Genomic DNA, 13821 nt, shown 5'->3' with positions numbered 1-13821 from the left:
GACGAATTTCTGGATGCCGTTGCTGGGTGCTTTCTGGGTGCTCTTCGTCACCTCCACCTTTGCGCAGCTCGCTCGCTGTTTGGGCCCAGAGTGGGAAAAAAAAGAAGGGTCCAGCTGAACCGCCAGCTAGCCTGCCAGCCAGCCAGCCAGCCAGCCAGCGGGCTCTTGCTCGGCGTGTTGGGGCTGTTGGGTGAATTCAGAAGATCCTCCCTTCCGCCGAGCTCAGCATCGGAGCCAAACCGCTTCTGCTTCTGCTTCAGCTTCTGCTTCAGCTACAGCTTCAGCAGCATCGCAGAGCTGCCGGTCGGGTGTTCCGAACATACGACCGACTCGAACGATTCCTTATAGACCTCTGCCTCCATCGGCGCATCCGACCCAGCCACGGCATCCACCATCCCGCAAGTAGACGAATCGATCACCCTGGATTCTTGCGACTCTCCTGCCCGACGACGACGACATAATCCATCCAAAGGGTAAGTTGACGGCGGCCAGCGTCCGAACCAGAACCAGACCGCAGTACACAACAGAAGGGCGCTGACACTGCCATCGTAGACGCATACCTCTGATAGCCATCATGTCGCACGCACCCTTCCCAGACGTCACCGGTCTGCGAACCTCTGGACCCGGCTTCTCGCGCGTCGGCCAGCACTGCAAGCTCTTGCAAGTGCAGCATTCCCTTCAACTCCCACCGAGCTCTGCCTTGGCTTTTGCTCAGCACGACCTCAGCCTCGCCATCCTCTCGGCATGGTGCGCCATCCTCTTTCATTACGGCTCCCACGAGGCGTCCAACATCGAGGTGCTCCACACCCCCCATCAAGGCAGCGAATCCATCCTCGCTCTCGACTTTGGCGAGCAACGAGAGCTCACAGACTACACACCGGCACAGCTCGCAAGTACTGTCGATGCAGCCAGGCAAAGGCGCACTCCTACAGACAGCCTCGAGCACGGCTATGCTGCTTTCTATGAGGCTGCCGACGCACACCAACCATCCACCCACTATGACCAGCTCGAGCTCAGCACAAGACCCGAAATCTCGCTCGCCCTCTCCTTCCACCTCTCGCAGCCCGGCCAGCTCACCCTCCAACTCAAGGCCGCCCCCGCCGTCCACTCGGAACAGTCGGCTCTGCTTCAGCTTCGCCAGGTCGCAGCTCTCCTCGAGTCCTACTGCGCAGACTCCCAGCAACATGCCTTGTCCGTAGAGCGCTTCGACTGGAGCCTGCGCGCTGCCGACAATCCCAACTACGTCCATCTGCCAGACCCAGAGCATCTGCAGGGCCGACACGCAGACAGGCTCGAAACCGAGTTCGAATACTTTGCCAGCACCACACCCGACGCGCTTGCCCTCGACTTCCGCTTCGATCTCGACGATCACCGCTCCACAAAGTGGACCTATGCAGAGATGAACCAGCGCGCAGAAAAGGTCAAGCAGCTTCTCTGGAGCCACGGCATCGGCTCCGCCAGCTCCGATCCAACCCCAGACCACATCGTCGCCCTCTACCTCGAAAAGAGCCCAGAGACCTATCTCTCCTTCATCGGCGTGCTCAAGGCCGGAGCTGCCTGGTGTCCCATCGATACCGACTGGCCCGCCTCCCGAAGGCAAGCGCTCCTGGCAAAGTCCAACGCAAAGGTCGTCCTCACCCACGACGACAACATCTCCAACCAGCTTCAAGACGACCTGCAGAGCGACGACGTCAAGAGCAAAGGCGGCATGAAAGCCATCCGTCTCGACCAGCTCGACAAGGAGCTGCAGCACATCCAGGCGCCAGCTGAACCATCCGATTCTCGTGACATACACCAGCTCGCCTACATGATCTGGACCTCCGGCACCACCGGCCTTCCTAAAGGCGTCGGCATCCAGCACGAAGCCATCATCCAAGCCATGCGTGCCCTTCGCCTCTACATCCCCTACGGCAAGGACAAGATCGGCACAGACCACATCCGCTACCTCCAGTACTCCGCATACAACTTTGATCTCTCCATCATGGACTGCTTCTACACCTGGGGACTCGGCGGCACCATCTGCTCCTGTCCACGCGGCGTCCTCCTTCAAGATCTCGTCGAAGTTGGCAACAGCATCCAGCCCACCCACACGCTCCTGACACCCGCCGTCATGGCCATGACCGAGCGCCATCGTGTGCCGAGCCTCAAGGTCGTCATCTCCGGAGGCGAGAAGCTCAGCCAGGTCGTTGCCGACGAATGGAGCAAAGACTGCTGTCTCCTCAACCTCTACGGTCCCGCTGAAGCCACGCTCATTGCCATGAATCGCCGCGTGCCCTTGGGCGACCGTGTCAAGGCTCCCAACATTGGCGTCGCACTTCCCACCGTCTCCTGCCATGCGCTCGACAAGCACGATCGCGTCGTCATCAAGGGCGCCGTCGGCGAGCTCGTGCTCGGCGGACCCCAGCTCGCACGTGGATACGTCGGCGATCCCGTCAAGACCGCCGACAAGTTCTTCCCGCACCCGCAGCTCGGCCGCGTCTATCGCACCGGCGACCTCGTGCGCCAGCTCGACAATCAGGAGTTCGAGTACCTTGGGCGCATCGATGACCAGGTCAAGATCAACGGCATCCGCATCGAGCTCCTCGAGATCAACGCCGCCATCAAGAATAGCCACGACCACATCAAGGACTCCGAAACCATGGCCTTCCCCAAGAAGGACAACGAAAGCGAGCAGCAGATCATCAACTTTTCCGCTCTGCCCGGCGGCACCCCCGGCGAGCTGCTGCGCACCGACGACGACGCCGTCAGCGTTGCGCGCCAGCTGCAGATCAACGCCAAGCAGAACCTGCCCTCGTACATGGTGCCGAACCTCTTTGTCATCCTCTCGCACTTTCCGCGCACATCCAGTGCAAAGATCGATCGCGTCGCACTCAAGAACGTCCTGGCCAGCTTTGATCAGCTCGACTGGGAGAACAAGCTTGCCAATGACGGCGATGCCGACGACCAAGCGCAGCCTTCCGAGGCAGAGGCTTGCCTGCGCAAGTGGCTCGCCAAGCTGTGCAATGTCGATGCGGCCAAGATCGGGCGCAAGACGCCGTTCACGAGCGTCGGCCTCGACTCTATCCGGGCCATGTCCTTCTCCCAGCGCGTCTCGCAAGAAGGCTTCTCGGTCTCTGTCCTCGACGTCGCCCGCTACCCGACCCTCAAGGCTTTGGGCGAGCATCTGGCGAGCTCGCAGTCCAGCAGCACCGAGCGTGCAGAGCGCGCGGCCGAGTTCCTCGCTCGATGGGATGCTGCCTTCCGCCAGCCCGTCGTCCAATGGCTGCGTCAAAAGGCCGAGTCAAAGTGCGATGCAGCCGAGATCCAGTCGGTGCTTCCGTGCACGCCTCTGCAGGAGGGCATGCTGGCCGAGTCCCAACGCGATGCATCGAGCTACCGCGTCCAACGCCAATACCAGCTGCCAGCTGGTTGCGAGTTGGATCGCCTTCGTCACGCTCTCATCCGCACCGTTGGAAACTTTGACAGTATGCGAACTTCGTTTGTCGACGTCGGCTCCCTCGATGTTGACACGGGCAGCCAGCAATGGCCTTTCCAGCCGCACTTCTTGCAGGTCGTCTGGAAGCATTGCACGCCGGTGATCGAACAGTTCCAGATTGGCGAGGGTGATGATATCGAGCAGGCGATCCTGGCAAGCGCAAAGTCTCTGCGCCTCGACCCGTTTGCCGATGCTCCGCCAGTTGCCTTCATGCTCGTCACGCAGGGCAGCCAGTCTTCGCTGGTGTTTGTCGCCCACCACAGCACCTACGATGCCCGCTCGTTGGGCATCTTTGAGGACTACGTGGAAGCGCTGTATGAAGGCCGAACACCGCCTCCTTCGCAGCAGTTCTCCGCTGCGCTCTCGCATATCCTACCGATCGACGAGAGCGAGGCACGCCGCCACTCGGACATCTGGACGCAGGCGTTGGCATCCTACCCCAAGGGCGAATCCGTGCACTTTCCCATCCTGTCTCTCATCAAGCCCCCGCAGGGCGAGGCAGGCGAGGCTAACCTGCACGAGTCGCGCTACAGGCAGGCGAGCGTGACGTGGAAAGATATCGAGGCCGTGGGCCGCCGCCTCGGTGTCTCTGCACGTCCTCTGGTTCAGACCGCATGGGCTGTCGTGCTGTCCGCCTTCATCGAGTCGCAGCATCTGGTCCTTGGCGACTCGGTGTCGGGCCGCACCGCCTCCGCTGAGCTCGACCAGGTATACGGGCCGGTTCTCTCCACCGTGCCTGTGCCTTTCGTCCTTCGCCCTGAACAGACGCTCGAGAGCCTGGTCAAGGATACTCATTCCTTCCATGCTTCAGTCATGGAAGCCCAGCACACGGATCTCGGTGCCATCCGCAAGATGCTTCAGGTCGCGCCTGGCGAGCCCCTGTTCCACTCGGTGTTCGTCTTGGAGCCCGCTCCATCGCAGGAGAACGAAGCGAACCAGGCGCACTTCCGTCTGTCCAAGCTCGCCGATCTGGCCGTGGCCACCGAGCACGAGCTCGGTGTCGAGGTGCTTCCAGCAGCCGACGGATCGATCCAGCTGGGTCTGAGCTGGCACAAGAGCCTGGTCAGCACCGCTTTCGGCACCTTGCTCCTCGACCAATTCGATCGCAGCATTGCCGCTCTCTGTGCTTCCTCGGACACCAAGATCGAGGCTTTCCTTCGCGACAGCTCGCAAATCGAGGAGGAGCATCACCGCCTGTATTCGATCACCGAAGAGAGTCCGTCCAAGACGGACCGATCTGCTGCTTTCTCTGGCGTCGCAAACTCTCTGAACCGAGAGGCTATTGCTGACAAGAGGTGCGCTGTCGAGGTCTACCACGAAGTGGCTGATTCGGCAGCGCATCGCAGCGTGGCAGCCTCTATCTCGTATCTAGAACTTGAACAGGCCAGCCAGGGCGTGGCAGGCCTGCTGAGGCATCTGCCGCACAACTCGGTCGTCGGCGTCTGCCTCGAGCGCAGCCTCGAGAGCTACATTGCTCCGCTGGCGATCTTGAAGGCGGGGCATGCGTACCTGCCGCTCGATGCGACTCTGCCGGTGGAGAGAAAGAAGGAGCTCCTTCAAGACAGTCGTGCGGCTCTCCTCATCACTTCGGGCGACGAGCTGGTGCCCGAAACGTCCGTCGCAGTCGAGCGACTCGACGCCCAGTCAGATCGATTCCAAGATGCAGTCCACGCTGTCCAAGGCGTCGACGAAGTGCAAGCGGCCAGGGTATCGCCGGATGACGTGGCCTTCATCATCTACACCTCTGGATCGACGGGAAAGCCAAAGGGATGCCTCTTGACGCAGGCCAACCTGGCTGCAGCCATCGACGGGTTCCACACCTCGTACGAGCGCGAGGCGCCAGGCTCGTTCGAACCTCCGGCGAGATTCCTCGCTCGGTCGGCCGAAGCGTTCGACGTCCATCTTCTCGAGATCTTCCTCTCGCTCAGGGTCGGTGCGACGATCGTCACGGGTCCTCGAGCTCTAGTCCACGATGATATCGCCAAGACGATGTCTACGCTCGAGATCACGCACGCCTGCGTGGTGCCTTCGCTGTTCTTCAGCAGGGGAGAGCGAGTCAAGCCGGCTGATGTGCCTTCGCTCCGCGCACTCATCATCGGCGGCGAAGCACTTACACAGGACTTGTGTCAGCTGTGGGGCAGCGACGGAGCGGAAAGGCCTGTGGTGCTGAATGCCTACGGCCCTAGCGAAGCGACCATCGGCAATTCAGTCGCGCGTGTAGGCAAGCGCTCGCGTCCCAACAACATCGGAAAGCCCTTCCCGGGAAGCCAGTATCTCGTGCTCAAACAGATCGCGGGACGTCTCGTGCCCACCCTGCGCGGCGAACCTGGCGAGCTGTACATCGGTGGCGAGCAAGTCGCACGAGGCTACTTGAACCGTCCCGACTCGGATTCGTTCGTCGAGTACAACGCACAACGCGTCTACCGTACGGGAGACATGGTGCGACTGCATCCCAGCGACGAGGCCGAGTACCTCGGTCGAATGGACGGATCCCAGGTCAAGGTCCGAGGTGCCCGTCTCGAACTTGGCGAGGTGGACGCCGCGCTTTCGACATGCCTGAGCGAGGAGCTCCGCCAGGGTGGCGCAGCGGTTACGATCCATTCCGACCACCCCAAGATCGAGGGACCTGCACGTCTCGTCACCTTCTTTGCCCCTCAGACCGCGAGATTGAAGCAGGACGAGGTGCAGGACAAGTCGGCTTTGCTGTTGCAGGATGGCCAAGCTGCGGCTCGCGCGGCTGAGTTGAGGAGGCGCGTTCGAGCGCGACTGCCTCAGTACATGGTCCCGAGCATCGTGCTTCCGCTCTCCTTGCTTCCCATCGCCTCGTTGTCCGGTAAGGCAGACAGACGGCTGCTCAAGGAGCTCTATCACTCGATCGATCCGAGCCGTTGGGCAGATGCCGGCGCCTCGAGCAACCAGCCGGAGAGAGAGCTCACGGACAGCGAGCAGGCTGTGGCGGCAATCGTAAAGGCCTCGATCCGTCTGGCTTCGGATGTCAAGCTCACCCACGATCTCGACCTGATCATGGCCGGTCTGGACAGTCTGAGTGTCGTGACGCTATCGAGTCGGCTGCGAAGAAAGGGCTTCCAAGTATCGGTGGCGTCGATCATGAACGATCCGACCATCGAAGCGATTGCTGACCAAGCGAGCAAGAGCGATGCAGCCTCAACGCGTCAGGACCAGGAGAAGTGGGACAGGCGCGTCTCCGACTTGACTGTCAAAGCAAAGGAGTTGCCGCAATTCCGCAAGATCGCGGTCGAGATGGCACTCCCCTGTGTTCCGATGCAGATCGCTCTGGTCTCCCAGGCTATGGCCAGCGAGGGCGACACGCCACCTTACATCACTACGATCACCATCGATGTGGCGAGCCGCGAGTATTCGCTCGAGCAGATCCGAGATGCATGGCTAGGCACGCTTGCCCGACATGCCATCTACCGCACGGTCTTTGCAGAGGTCGAGCAGAATCTCGTCCAGGTGGTATTGGCGCCCGAGGCAGTGCAAGCAAGCTGGTCCGTCGGTGAGGTAGCCATCCCGACCGGCTCCGAGCTGGCGCAGTATCATTCCGAGACGGCACGCGACATTGTCGCCAGCATCGATGAGAAGCCTGCGCTTCGTCTCAAGCTGTGGCGCGGTCCGAATGCGACTCCCGTCCTGTCTTTGACGTGCTCCCATGCCATCTATGACGGCGACTCGATCCGCATGCTGTTGCAAGAGGCATCGGATCGCCTGACGGGCACACCGAAGGACTCACAAGCCACGTCTTTTGCAGCCGCTACGTGCGTCATTGTCGGAGATGCAGACGACGGAGCGGCGAAGAAGTTCTGGTCCGACACGCTCTCTGGCTTCTCGCTGACGCCCGTGCCCAACCTGACCGGCGTGCGTCCCGAGACGCAAGCTAGTCGCAGCGAAGAGCTCACCATCGCATCGTTGATTCCCTTCTCGAAGCTCGAGGCGGCGGCTAGGGCAGGCAAGGTGACAGTGCAGTCGCTTCTCGTCGCGGCCTACGCAAGCCTTCTCGGTCTGTACGTGGGCGAAGACGATGTGACGCTCGGCTTGGTGCTCTCCGGTCGAAGCGTTCCGGTGGACAACATCGCCTCAATCCACGGACCGTGTGTGACTACGGTGCCTCTACGCCTGACCGACGCTCGGGCGGCAAAGCTGGACCAGCTGGGCACACGCGCACACCAGGCCATCAATGCTCTGCTGCCGTATCAGCACGTGTCTCTGCCTCAGCTGATGCGCTGGCTCGACCTGTCGCGCACTCCGTTCGAGGCGCTCTTCTCGTACCTGGGTCAGAGCGAGGCAGCGTCGCAGCCACCACTCTTCTCCGAGGCATCCACCCAGATGGAGCGCGACTATCCATTGGCCATCGAGATCAGCGCCACGGACGACGCCATCGGCCTTCATCTCGCCTTTGATGCCAGCCTGATCCCCGCTGAGCAGGCAAGGTTGATGCTGGCTCAGTACGAGCAGCTTCTTCACTCGCTCATCGACTCGGAGCCGAAAGTAGAACACCTGTCCATCCTCAACAAGGACTGCTATGTACCCGCGGATTCGAGCGAGACCATCATCTCGCGATTCGCCGGGCATGCCAGAAGCACTCCTGACGCACCTGCTGTCGTGTTTGCCTCGAGCATGCACGACGCTCCTCGGACCACGTCTTACGCCGAGCTTGATCAGCTGAGCTCGAACATCGCCAGCCACCTGGTCGGCAAGCCTGGCAAGTTCATCGGCGTTCATCTGCACAAGGAAGGTCCAGAGCTGTACGCTGCGATCCTGGCCGTCTGGAAGGCAGGAAAGGCGTACCTGCCTCTGGATCCGACACTGCCAAGCGAGCGTCTGGCGTACATGATCGAGTCGGTCGACGACTGTCCCGTCATTGCCAGTCGCACCACGTCCAAGGGCCTGGCAGACTTCAGCTGTGAAGTGATGGACCTTGCTGATCTCGTGGCAACGCGATGCGACGAGCAGCTGCCATCGATCAGCCTTGACGATCCCTGCTACCTGCTGTTCACATCCGGATCGACGGGCAAGCCCAAGGCGGTTCAGATCAACCACCGTGCCATGGCTGGAGCGCTGTACTCGTGGGAGCGGATGCTGCCGTTCACAAGGCAGTCGCGCTTCCTGCAGCTCGCCTCGATCGGCTTTGACGTATCGTTGATCGAGGTGTGCATGCCGCTGTCGCTTGGCTTCTCCATCGGCACGGCTCCCAAGCAGGAGCTGCTTGAGGATCTCACGCACGCGATCCAGCACCTCGCCATCACCATCGCCGATCTGCCCGCCGCTCTGGCGGGCACGGTGCATCCGGACGACGTGCAGCTCGAATGGCTCATGAGCGGAGGCGACGTCATCGACTCTCGCGTCGTCGACGAGTGGAGCCGCGCGGGCCGTCTGCTCATCAACGCTTGGGGCCCGACCGAGGCGACGATCGGCAACACGCTCGGTCCCGTCAAGCCAGGCGCAACGCGCAATGCGATCGGCCGCGTCTACCCTGCGTCGGCGCTGTACGTGCTCGAAGAGGGCTCGACGCGCATCCTGCCGTCGGGTGGCATCGGCGAGCTCGTAGTCGGGGGTCCCCAGGTGGCCGACTGCTACTTTGGCCGTGAGGAGTTGACGGCCGAAAAGTTCATCTACCTCGAGGACGGCAGCCGCGTCTACCGCACTGGTGATCTCGGACGCTTCCTGCACGACGGCACCGTCGAGTGTCTCGGACGCATCGGCTCCGACCGTCAGGTCAAGGTCAACGGCCAGCGCATGGAGCTCGACGAAGTATGCACAGTTCTCGCCAGCCAGCCTGGCGTGCACGACGCAGACGTGCAGTACCTCAAGCATCCTTCGATGGGATCCAAGCAGCTAGTCGCCTTTGTGGCGCCCACCGAAAGCCGGCCGGCTAACAGAGACATGTCTGCACGCGACGACGAGGCTGCGATGCAGCTGTGCGTGCAGCTCGAGCAGGAGGCTTCGAAGCGGCTCGCGGCTTACATGGTGCCGACGCACTGGATCGTCACGAGCAAGGCGCTCCCGCTCACGCACAATAACAAGACGGACCACAAGGCGCTCGCTGCGTTCTATGAGAAGATCGACGCGGCGCTCTTGCGCTCGCTTGGCGCCAAGCGCGAGGGGGCCTCGTCGAACCACGCCTGGACCGAGACGGAGAAGAGGCTGCGCAAGCAGATCGCCGAATACTGCGACGTGGCCGAGGACGAGGTGACGCGCAACACGTCGTTCCACCGTCTGGGCATCGACTCGATCTCGGCGATCCGGTTGGTCAAGCAGCTGCGAAAGCTCGGCTACTCGTTCACGGTGGCCGACGTTCTCGGCACGCCCAACATCGCGGCACTGGCCGAAAAGCAGGCACAGGACTCGGATGTGGCGGTCAACGGCCACGCGGGTAGGGAAGCAGGCCTCAAGGAGTGGAAGCAACGCGTACAGGAGACCGCAGCTGCTGATGGCTGGAAGCTGTCTGCCGGCGAGTCGATCGTGTCCATCCTGCCCTGCACGCCGCTACAGACCGGAATGATCGCGCAGTCGCTCGCGTCGGGCGGCAGCCTCTACTTCCACCACCACGCCTTCGAGCTGCGTGGCCTCTCGCCCGAGCAGGTCTCGGCAGCGTGGACCCAGCTCGTTGAGCGCCTCGACATTCTGCGCACCTCGTTCCATGCTGTCGAGGGCGAGCATGCGTGGGCTCAGGCGGTACATTCGCGCATCGAGCCGCGCATCGTCACGCACACTGGCAGCATGGCTCGTCGCGACCTGCACACGCTCGACGGTCAGCCTTCGTTCGAGGACGAGCAAGCCTTCCGCCGACCTGCGCATGTTCTGCACGTGTGGCCGGCTCAGCAGGACGACCCGCTTGGTCTTGTGCTCAGCATCCATCATGCGCTGTACGACGGCACGTCTCTGCCGCAGCTGCTCGACGACTTTGAGTGCCTGCTCTTCGGCGACGAGCAGCGTCTTTCCCCGCGGCTGCCGTTCCACGAGCTCGCGCCGTCGCTTCTTTCGCGCCAAGAAGATGTGCAGCACTGGTCGCGTGCACTCGCTGGCTTCCAGCCGTGCCTGCTGGCAACGCACAGCAAACGCGGCAGTGCGGTTCTGGTCGAGCGCCAGCTGGGCGTGACGTCGTCCGAGCTCGAATCGCGCTGCCGGGCGCTTGGGGTTTCGCCGCAGGTGCTGTGCAACCTCGCCTTTGCCAAGCTGCTAGCGCTCGAAAGTGGCTCGCGGGACGTGTGCTTCGGACAGCTGTTCGGCCTGCTCGACCTCGTCCCCGAGGCGGACACCGCGGTTGGTCCTGCATTCAACACGGTCGCCACCCGCATCCGGTTCGCGAGTCTGGACGAGCCAGTCAAGACGGTGGCGGCGGCGCTGCAGACTGCCAACGACGCCGGACGCGCGCATCGACGAGCGGCGCTGCGCGACGTGCAAGCGGCCGTGGGGCGCGGACAGCTGTTCGATGCGCTGTTTGACTTCCAGCGCGCCTACGACGATGCGGAGACCAAGCTGCAGCCCGTCGAGCTGGAGGCCGAAGACGAGGCGGCACAGTACACGCTCAACGTCGCGTTTGTGCAGGGTCCCAGCCGCGTCTCGATTGTCGCCAAGGCTGACAGTGCGCGCTTCGACCGTGTGGCCCTCGAGGAGGTGGTGCAACGTCTCGAGGCGCTGCTTGAACACGCGGCTACGCGTGCCGACGAGCGCGTGTCGGCGCTGCCTGACGCGTGCGCGCTTGCATTCCCGCAGCACCTGCCCGCTGACACCAACGGAACCAAGGCGGCTACAGCCAACGGAATCTCGAACGGAAAGCACGCCGAGCTCAGCGAGGACGGCCAGAAGCTGGCTGCGATCATTGCACACGTGGCTGGTATCGAGGCGCATGCGCTGCACGGCGAGACACAGCTGGCGTCGCTCGGGCTCGATTCGGTGTCGGCGATCCGCATTGCATCGCAGGCGCGCCGCGCCGGCCTCCGCCTCGGCATGGGCGAAATCGTCGCTGCGCCGACGATCAATGCGCTGGTGTCGCGCTCGGCCCCGCGCACCGACGGACACGGTGCAAATGGGGCTGCAAGCAGGCCACACGTGTCTCTGGCGCTGGCCGAGCGCGTGGCAGCCGAGCTCGGGGTGGCGTCATCGCAGATCGAGTGTGTGCTGCCCGTGCTGGCGGGGCAGAAGCTGTGGCTCGCCGCCTGGGCGCACAACTCTGGCGCGGACGGATTCAGCTTTGCGTACCGGCTGCCGGGGCTGGACGCGGAGCGTGCCCGGACAACGTGGGCACATCTGCGCGCGAAGCACCCGATCTTGCGCACCGCACTGCTCGTGGGTGACGGAAGCGAGGCGCAGGTCGTGCTGGCCGCCAAGGCGCTCGGGGACGCACAGCACTTTGAGGCGGCGCATGTGGGCGAGGAGGATGTGGATGCGGTGGTTCGGAAGGTGGTGGCACAGCAAGCAACGGCAGGGTGGAAGACGCTGCGTGTGCCGCCAGTGAAGCTCACGGTGGTGGACGATGTGCTCGTGTTTTCGCTGCACCACGTCGTGTACGATGCCTTTTCGATCGAGGCGCTGGTGCGCGACTTTAACGCACTGTACCACGGCCGCTCGCTGCAAGGCACAGCGTCGTGGATCGAGGCAGTGCAGCACATTGCTCGCGAGCAAGAGGCACTGGTGCGCTCGGGCGACGCACAGCGCTTCTGGACCGAGGCTCTTTCGGGTGGCGAGTCGGCGGTTCTTTCGGCCAGTGCGGCGGAGGCGGGAGGAGAGGCGTTCGAGTCTCTCAAGGGTGCTATCCGGGTGTCTGGCGATGTGGAGACACGACTGCGCGCGGCACGCGTGTCTGTGCCGGCGCTCGTTCTGGCAGCGTGGGCCACCGAGCTGTGTGCGCGTCTCGAACTGGAGCCCGACGCAGCGCCGCTGTTTGGGCTGTACCAGCTGGGCCGATCGATCTCGTTCGAGGGCATCGATAGCGTGCAGGGGCCGCTGCTCAATATGCTGCCCGTGCGGCTGCACGGTACGACGCTGGTGGACCGCGCGCGGTCGGCAGTGGTCCAGCTGCGCGAGCGAGCGCGCTTTGAGCAGACGCCGCTGAGCGATGCACACGCATGGGCCGGCCTGCCCATGCACGCGTACAATACCGCGGTGAATGTGCTGCTCGACTCGCCGGGCGACGGCGCGGACGAGATGCAGCCCGTCGACATCGGCGTACCCACCGAGTACGCTAGTGTCAAGAAGCAAAGTGCAGGGGAGGAGGTGGGGCGGCCCAAGGTCAGTGTGGATGCAGTACTGACGCAAGAAGGCGTGGATTTGGCCGTCAAGGCTGCTCGCGACGCGGTGGAGCCCAAGCAGCTCAAGGGGTTGCTCGTGTCGCTGGCGCGTCGCATCCAGCAGGCGCTTGACGAGCTGTAACACTCCCAGAGACCGAGACAAAGAGGCGTTACGTGGTGGCAGGATAGTTGTGACCATAGATGGTTGGAATCAAAAGACTTGTCGCAAAGTGATGCTGTGTAGCCCTTTTTTGTGCAGGCAGGGCTGAGACGGTGTTTGGATGAAGGTGTGGAGCTGAGATGCCGAGTGCGGTGGACAAGCTACTTGGCTCTGCGACTTGCACACCTGGAGGCCTTGTGCGAGCATTCCGTTCTCCGGTTGCGCGCATTCGCCCGAAGTTGACTGTGATCTCGTTTACGAGCTTGACCCAAGGGCGCGTGTGGTCGCAGTGTGCTGGAAGAGCTGTGCGGCATGACTTTGTTCAAGCGCCGCATCCACCACATGGGCATATCAACTTGCATTTCATCAACAAACGAGGCGTGGTTGCCAAATCCTCCATGGGACGCCCGTTTTCATATGGGCGGTGAGGACATGCAGTCCATCCCGCCGACGTGGGTCCAACTCGCCGCAACGTCGCTCTGATCCTTACACTACAAGCGACTTGGCTGGTTGGCAGAGTGTGGTCAAGAGACTGCACAGATCGATCCTTTCTTCTTCGTGTTGAAAGTTGGAACTTTGTCATTGCAGAATTGTCGCCATTGGAAAATGCGGTTGCTATCGTCGTTTCGAGCTGTGACGGCGTTTGGGACTCAAGCTCGCCACAGACGCCACAGACGATGGCATAGCTGCGCATGCTGTGTGGGGATGAGCTGGTACAGATAGCTGCTTGTTCACAGCTTGCATCAGCCCGTGTCGTCGTGAGTGAGTGCTTGAGCAGTGCGAGAGACGTTGGGCAATGATGTATGGTCAAGCGCGCAACTTTGGAGGTGCAATCGCTCAGAGTTTGATCTGTGGCGTTGATCTGGTGAATCGACAAAGTGATGGTGCCAGCTCAGCTCGAACCAAGCACGACATGGACAAGCGGTGCGCGACTAGGA

The 13821-nt window shown here is 62.4% G+C and overlaps 1 protein-coding gene across 1 annotated transcript; it reads left to right on the top strand.

Annotated features, from left to right (window-relative positions):
• Positions 1–574: 574 nt before the first annotated feature.
• On the top strand, positions 575–12865 carry PAN0_002d1378 (ferrichrome siderophore peptide synthetase; the record flags this gene model as incomplete). The annotated part of the gene is made up of 1 exon (XM_014803544.1): positions 575–12865. One exon carries the CDS (start codon positions 575–577, stop codon positions 12863–12865), a length of 12291 nt encoding a protein of 4096 aa, XP_014659030.1.
• Positions 12866–13821: the final 956 nt, after the last annotated feature.

Source organism: Moesziomyces antarcticus (genome assembly GCF_000747765.1).
Source record: "Moesziomyces antarcticus DNA, scaffold: scaffold_v10002, strain JCM 10317, whole genome shotgun sequence".
Taxonomy (NCBI): Eukaryota; Fungi; Basidiomycota; class Ustilaginomycetes; order Ustilaginales; family Ustilaginaceae; genus Moesziomyces; species Moesziomyces antarcticus.
The sequence above is the reverse complement of the archived record's forward strand: the minus strand, read 5'-3'. Positions and strand labels throughout refer to the sequence as shown.